The sequence below is a fragment of the Hipposideros armiger genome, unplaced genomic scaffold (genome assembly GCF_001890085.2).
Source record: "Hipposideros armiger isolate ML-2016 unplaced genomic scaffold, ASM189008v1 scaffold_202, whole genome shotgun sequence".
NCBI classification, from domain to species: Eukaryota; Metazoa; Chordata; class Mammalia; order Chiroptera; family Hipposideridae; genus Hipposideros; species Hipposideros armiger.
Genome location: NW_017731552.1, coordinates 1,349,497 through 1,357,101, shown reverse-complemented (window position 1 = coordinate 1,357,101; position 7,605 = coordinate 1,349,497). Strand labels below are relative to the sequence as shown.

At 54.2% G+C, this 7,605-nt stretch overlaps 1 protein-coding gene across 3 annotated transcripts in view; it reads left to right on the top strand.

Annotated features, from left to right (window-relative positions):
- The window catches only part of MYDGF (myeloid derived growth factor), a 16,196-nt gene extending 10,210 nt beyond the window's left edge, over nucleotides 1–5,986 (top strand). The window contains exons 3-6 of one of the 3 annotated variants that reach the window (XM_019653357.1): nucleotides 865–926; nucleotides 2,607–2,688; nucleotides 3,963–4,082; nucleotides 5,390–5,986. In XM_019653357.1, coding sequence (XP_019508902.1) covers nucleotides 865–926; nucleotides 2,607–2,688; nucleotides 3,963–4,082; nucleotides 5,390–5,437 — 312 coding nt within the window. In that variant the 3' untranslated portion in view covers nucleotides 5,438–5,986. The remainder of the gene's footprint in view (nucleotides 1–864; nucleotides 927–2,606; nucleotides 2,689–3,962; nucleotides 4,083–5,389) is intronic. The other 2 variants (XM_019653359.1, XM_019653358.1) reach the window with 2 other exon arrangements.
- The last annotated feature ends 1,619 nt before the right edge of the window (nucleotides 5,987–7,605 follow it).

Sequence of the window (7,605 nt, the reverse complement as noted above, 5' to 3'; positions counted from 1 at the left end):
TGCAACAGGGGCTGCAGCCTACGCCATCGCCAGCGACTCACGGCAGCCCAGCTCCAGGTTGAGCTGTTGTTCAGCATCTTAGCTGTGGAGGACAGTGTCACTGGCCCTCATATGTGGGATCCAAACCAGGGCCCTCTGGCGTCCCAAGCCAGCTCTTAACCAATGCACCACTTGGACGGCCCCTAATGTTTCAGTTTTTAAAATTTTAATTTTTAAAAAGCTAACACATTCACATCATCCAAAAAGAAAAACACATAAAAGGTTGACAGTGCCTTTGACTTGTCCGGTTCCTTCCCACATCCTGCAGGTAACCGCGATTATTGAACTCATGTGTCTTTTCCGAGGACTTCTTTACACTTATGCAAGCAGGCATGAGTATACTGTCTCCCTTCTTTTCTTTTGGTTTTTATTTTTCTTAATAGACTGTTTTTTAGAGTAGTGTTAGGTTCACAGCAAAACTGAGCAAAAGGCACAGAGATTTCGATACCCCTTGCCCCCGGCCCCAGTGTCCCCCATTGTCAGCATCTCCCACCAGAGTGGGACATTTTATTTGTACAATCGATGAACCTACATTGACACATCATTGTCACCCCAAGTTCATAGTTGACGTTAGGGCTCACTCTCGGTGTTGTGCATTCTGTGGGTTGGCTGAATGTATAATGACATGTGTTCACAATTGTAGTGTCATACAGAGAAGCTTCACTGCCCCTGAGCAGAGTGGGGGCACCTAGGGGCCAGGCTGTAGCTGGGAGGCCCAGGAAAGGTCCGCTCATTCTTCAGAACCGGAAGTAAACCTGAAGCACTCAGCCCAAGCACAACCCGCTGTGTGTCCCGGACTGACCCATGTCTTTCTCCTCTCCCCAGAAGTGGCAGATGAGTCTGGGGACCAGTGAAGACCACCAGCATTTCACCTGCACCATCTGGAGGTGAGCTGTGTGTCCCAGCAGTGGGGTCTCCTGAGAAGAGGTGCCCTGGCTCAGGCTGCTGGGGGCGAGTGCACTGCTGCTCTGGGCAGCAGGGAAGGGGCGCACAGAGGGAGTGCCACACTGTTGGGAATTGGCAGGGGCTGGGGGGCTCTAAGGGAAGTACATTGACACTGAGGCCCAGAGGGGGTTGGGGGGACTGGGGAAAGTACAGTCCAGGCAGTGGCCACAGCACCAGGGAGAGGGGTTAGGTTCCCCAGATGCTCCCCTCCCATTGTCACCCTCAGTCACATTCATGGTTCATGGGCTCAGGCTCCCCTCCAGGGGCTGATGCCTTGTCCACCCTTCTCGTAACCCCGTTGCTGGTGCCCAGCTTGATGAGGGAGTGGTGAGCCCGGGTAAGGGATGAAGGAAAGGGAGTGCACGGCCCTGGGTGGGGAGGAGGGCACAGGGCTGCGTGGAATCGTGTTCCTTGGCTCCCCGGCCTGGAATGTGTCCCCACAAGCAGAAGCGACTTCTCAAGCTTTATTGTGTACCTGACATAGAAGAAGTCCAAGCTATGGCTCTGCCCTCGGGACCGGGGTGCACAGGGGACCGATCAACAAATGGGACACAGCAACAAGAGCGGTCACATTTATTAAAGGACATGGCACATTTTAGTCATACCTGCAGGCGTCGTCCCACAGTCTCCTGCTCAGTACCTTACAAACAGCCGGTGTTTACTAAGTGCTGTTGGGGAGATTCTTGCCTGTTTGGCCGGACTGCCCTGGGGCCCAGGATCCCAGCGTGCTCACCAGGCCAGACCCTGTCTGCACTGCCCCCTGGCCTCGGCAGCCTCACAGAGGCAAGGAGCCTGGGACGCCCTCATTACAGGGAAGGCCTGTTACGGGCTGCATTCCTCCATCTGCAGATCGCTGCCTCTCACAGGGCATGTGAGCACCCGTCCTCCGGGTGGGCACAGATCCAGGCCGCTCAGCCCCAGACACCTGCTGACCACGGGGCCATTGCTCAGCTAAGGGGTGCAGCCTAAATGGGCCTGGCCTCCAGGTTTCAGACATAGACCGACCCTCCATCTACACAGGAGCTTAGAGAAGCTGGGAGGTTCCCTGGACGCCACCATTTCCCCCCACCTCCTTCCTCCCTGACCTCCCTGCTGCCTTCTCCACCCCCACCCCCATAACTGCTTGCTTTCCACATGTGGCCAGATGGACTCTTCACACTGCAGGCATCATTGTCCCCTCACTGTTAGTCCTCCCTTCTCGGCTTCTCTCTGCTCTGGCCACGCTGACCTTGGGTTTGCCCCCATTTGCACCCTCTGAGGGACTTTGCAGCCACCATTCGTCTGCCCTGGACAGCCCTCCCTCTCTCCCTCTCTCCCTCAGAAAAAACAGCCTGTATTTCTCACCCTCCAAGATTTTACTGCAGCCCCCATTGCAATACCTGGGATGTCGTTGGCACTCAATAAAAAGCATCAGTGAATTAAGATGAGGGTCCCCGTCCTACCTCCTACCAGGCAAAGAGGCTTGTCAATAAACAAGCCAGAAGAACATTCTGGCGAAGAGGAAAGAGGGGATGATGTTGAGGGTCCCTTCCCAGTGTTAGCAATGCTTAGAAACAGTTTCCATCTTGATGAACTGGGGACATGCAGCCCTGGGTTGACCCCTAGCCCATCTTTCTCTGCAGGCCCCAGGGCAAGTCCTACCTGTATTTCACACAGTTCAAGGCGGAGGTGCGGGGCGCCGAGATCGAGTACGGCATGGCCTATGTGAGTATCGGCCATGCACATTGGGGTGGCTGCCCAGCGCCTTTCAGACCCCAGAGGGACAGGCAAGAGAGGAGATGGATAGCGAGCCCTTAGAGGGAGATTCTGTAATTTAGAAGAATATGGGACACTGTGCAGACCTCCGGGCCTGGAGGCACAGGGGGAGAGGGAGTGGTGGTGCCCAGAGAGGGACCTTGCTGACTCTAGAGGCCGGTGGGTAGGCAGAGCAGCACATGGACACTCTGGTGTCCCTTTCCTACCGCCTGCCAATCTTCTGCTGGTGCTTTCTGCTGGAAAAGCCAATAGGAAGCTCGAGGGCAGGGTGGCCTGGATGCTCAGCCCTGGGACAAGAACAAGGACAGCAAGGGTGACAGTGGCTCTAGAGGGGCAGGCAGTGTGGCTCACTGGTGTGTCTGTGGGGGCTCATGGCCTTTGGGCAGCGCCTTGTCCCCTACGGCCCCCTTCAGAGGCTGGTCACACTGCAGAGCCTACCTTGCTTCTGCACTGGGGCCAGAAAGGTTGAAAACCACCGGTATCAGTCCAGATTCAACCAAGAAGCAGAATAAGTAGGTGACGTGCATCAGGAGACTTATTGCCAGGAATTGGCTTCTGCCACAGGGTTCGGCCGAACAGGTATGGATTCCACAGGCCAGGCTGGCAAGAAAGGGCTGGCACCCTTAGGCACGGCCGCCACTGATGTCCCTGGGTGTGGTTTCTTCTTCCTCAGGGAAGCCTCAGCTGTGCCCTGAGGGCATTCCGAGGTCATGGAGGGAAATGGCCTTGAAGTCAGCTCAGGATGGACTTCTGTCACACGTACAAAATACATTCACAGCAGCACCTGGTGACAGGTTAATTACAGAACTGTGGACGTGGCTGCCCCAGGTTGACAAATCAGATGGACTGTTACACTATTGAACTAGTTATTCTCCATGGTCCCTTCTTACTTTAAAACTATTATTTTAGCTGATTTGAGAGACGCATAATTCTTATTTTTAAAAATTACATTCAAGAGATTGTCATGCTTGTCTCATTGCCATAAATTAAAGAAAAAAAATGAATTAAGTGCCTTCTTCCCAGTGTTTGCAGGGAAGGCATGAAGCTTTAAACAGGTTGACAATCTCTTGAGTGCATTAAGCAGCCACTTCTGGATACTTGTGTGTGCTCAGAAGTGTCAGCCAGCTCTTTAGTAAAAGCACGAGGCTTTAGTCTGTGCTTCTTGGGAAGCAAACCAAATCGTTTTCTTTCCTGATAATGAGAGTCCACTTTTTCTCTTTCAGTCTAAAGCTGCATTTGAGAGAGAGAGTGACGTTCCCCTGAAAAATGAGGAATTTGAAGTGACCAAAACAGCAGGTGTGTACCAATGGATTATGGACACGGAACCCAGGTACTCAGGGAAGGTGGGTGAGGTGACAACAGAGGGCCATTGGGGCCGAGCGGTGAGGGGGGACTACCCGGGTGTCCAAAAACCGTTCCTGTCAAGAGCCTCATAGTAAATATTTTCGCTTTTGCGGGACAGGCGGCCTCTGTTGAAACTGCTTAACCTGCCCCTTTAAGACAAAGGCCACCCCACATGTCAGTGATCGGGTATGGCTGCTGTCTATCAAAACTTTATGAACGTGGATATGTGAATTGCATCACTTTCTCATATCACAGAATACCATTTTTCTTTCGATTTTTGTCAAAGCTATTTAAAAATGTGAAAAGCACCCTTCGCTCACAGGCAGCAGGCCACACTGTGCCAATCCCTGATAAAGAGCCGAGAGCAGCAGGACCATCCTCGTTCTCCATGGAAGGCGGGAGGGCAGTGACCTTCACACAGCCCGGCTGTCCTGGGCTCTGTGACCAGGAACAGCTTCGAGATTGGGACTGTGTGCATGATGGAGGAGGCAGGGGTTACCTCCTGAGGTCCCAGGAGCCCACACTCTGAGTCACGTTCAGCCGTGACAGGCAGATGCTAAACAGAGAGGGTTGGGAGCCCTAGGGTTGGGGTTTGGCATGCCAGAGCAAGAGGGGACAAGAAAGTGAGGACAGTGGACACAGGAGCTGGCTGAGTCAGGGAGAAGCCCTGAGGGTCCTGGTTTCAGGGTAAAGAGGAGATGAAGAAACCCATGTGGCTGTGGCCATCACCAGGCATGAAGTGGAAGGGTGGGGGGTGGCATCAGTGGGGGCTGTAGGGAGGAGGGGCCTGGGTCTGGAAGGCGCACCACTTCCAGGTCTTCTAAGGACCATTCAGAGTCAAGGTCAAGGACAGAGGAGTTTGGATTACTGGCACACCCTGAGCTCCAGGGCACACAGAAGGTGCACAGGGAATCAGGGTGTGACTAGGGGGTGAAGGGTGGGAGGTGAGGGGGGTAGGGGGCAGAGCCCCTGACCCTACTGTAAAAGCTTTATATGGGCCTCGAACAAATTTGCCAGTGTGAGCAGGTGACACACCTAGCCCCAATCCCCATCCAGTCACAACGTGGCAAAAATAACCACAGTTCTTCCCACCTTGTACTTTCCTGTGGCCTCCCAGTTCCCCCAGGGCAGTCCCACCAGTCTCTACCATTCTTCTGTCCTTTCGGGGCAGTGATCCTTCCCACATGCAGCCCACTTTGGGAACAGCTCTCCTGCCCTGCCAGACCCCACTGGGCCTCACCCTGGCCCAGGACCTTGGGCATTTGTGGAGTGGTGAGGACTGTACCACATGTTTCTTCTTTTACAGTATCGCATAGACCCGGGGCGTTCAAGGCTGAGCTGTCCAAGCTGGTGATCGTGGCCAAGGCGTCCCACAGTGAGCTGTGACCGGCAGCTCCATTAAGGGAGGCTTTCCCTCTGAAGGGGCTGGGCCCCTTGAGGGCCGGCGTTTATAGGTTTTCTAGGGGGGACTGTTGGTTTTTTGCCCAGGCTGATGTTGCCCTGCTCGGAGGGGTTCGCAGGGCGGCTGAGGCCCTTGAACAGAGTTCAGGGGGCCAGGAGGTTTAGGTTGTGCTGGGCCCCTCCCCCAGCCCCCAGGGTCCCTGGCCCCACTCCCCTCTCAACGTTCTGAACAGAGTGTGGGTCTGAACCCCACACCATAGCTCATCTTGCCAGGAAAGTCATCAGCACAAGGTTGAGGGGAGGGGGCACCACAGCCTTTCTGAAGCCATCATCTCCCCGTGGCATCAGGCCTGGCTCTGGATGCTCTGGGGAGAGTGATCCTGCTGTCTCCGACCCCAAGCTGGCTGTTTTCTTACAACTTCCCCACGGGACCACCTTTCAGACTAACTGGGAAGAAATGAAATGTTCTTTTGTATTTAAATAAATAAGATTTAAAAAGCAATTGTATAGACTGAACATCTGCCACTGTGCCCACCTGACTGGGCATGAGGAGCCAGGGGCCATGGGACAGCAGGGGACTGGCTGCCCCCACTTCCCTTCCCTGTTGGAAACGGGTGGGCTGCGTCCCCAGGACACATGGAATTTCTGGGCCCAAGTTTTCCACAGGTACAAAAGCAGCTGGTCCAGGGGTGGGCTGCTGTGAGCATGCTCCGAGGGCTGATCACTGCCCCTCCCTGAACATGTGGGGCAGACCCCGCCACACCCAGCAGGTCACACAGGTGGCCCCGGCACAGTGAGTGCTCCAGGGCAGACCTGTTCTCTGACCCGGGTGGTGGTTTTGCTTTGTTTTTGAAAGCCAGATTGCAGCATGGTAATTTCAAAAAAAAAAAATACTCATAAACCCAAAAATGCCCCAGCCACTCAGAGGGGCCCTGATGTCCCAGCAGCGGGGACCCTGATGACCCAGCAGCAGGGACCCTGACCCCAACTTGACCTTGAGTCTGACCTCTGACCCTGTCTTCGTGAGCAAACAAGGGAAAAGAAACTGTTTCTTGGCTTCTGTCTGCAGGCTGTGAAGTGGGTCCTTGCTTATCAAATCAGTGTTTGATCATTGGAGGCCTCCCTATATCTTTCACTCACCTTATGCGAACCTGAGGACCTGGGTATTGTTGGGCCCCACTTGCCAGAGCAGCAGTGATCCAAGGGCGTTAGGGTTCCTGCCCAAAGTTGCACACCCATGGGAAGCAAGTGAGGCTCTGACCTGTCCAGTTTCAGACAGGCACGTGAGCCTGAAGAATAACGGTTCTCAGAACAATTGAAGAGGGACCTCGGGCCCTGACGATGCTCGGGAAAGAATCGGCCAGCCTTAACTTAAAAGCACACGCATTATGCCACCTTGAGAGAGAAGTTCTGAAGGACCTACATGAACAGGGAAGGTCACTTGACCAAGAATGGCCCGGCTTCAAGGTCACAAAGTGAGCACAACTACCTGCAGATCGCAATTGGGCCCCAGAGACAATCCCCAGGGCCTCCTGTCAAACCAGGTGGTGTCGGTTGGGCCCTGAGGTGTTGGCCAAGGGAAGGGGATTTTTCCACCATCAGCCAAGAGTCGCCACTTCTGAATTCCTGGGCATCACCAAGGATGCAGAGCAGTGGGTGTGATGCACCAGGACACAGGAAGGCACCTCTGGACACACACAAGTTCCCCCTGGCCCCCCTGTGATGTGCATTCATCTTTATGTAGCTTTCAGTTCTTTCAAGAACAAAGCCACCCTGGCCCCAGGACCTTCTGTTATGAGGAGGAGCTGAAGTAAACCCTCGGTTGGGTGTGCAGAAGCCAAGCTCTGCCACTCCGTTAGACTCATGCCAGCACCCAGTACAGCGGAAATCAAACCTGTCAGCAAGGGCCACAGATGTGTGACGTTCACCTGCAACCTTGATTTAAAAGGCAAAAACTGGTCGGATTTCTGGTCAAGATGGTGGAATAGGTAAATGCTGTACTCACCTCCTCCCACGACCACATCAAAATTACAGCTAAATTGGGCCGGCCGAGTGGCGCGATGGTTAAGAACTCACTTGGGATGCCAGAGGGCCCTGGTTCGGATCCCACATATGAGGGCC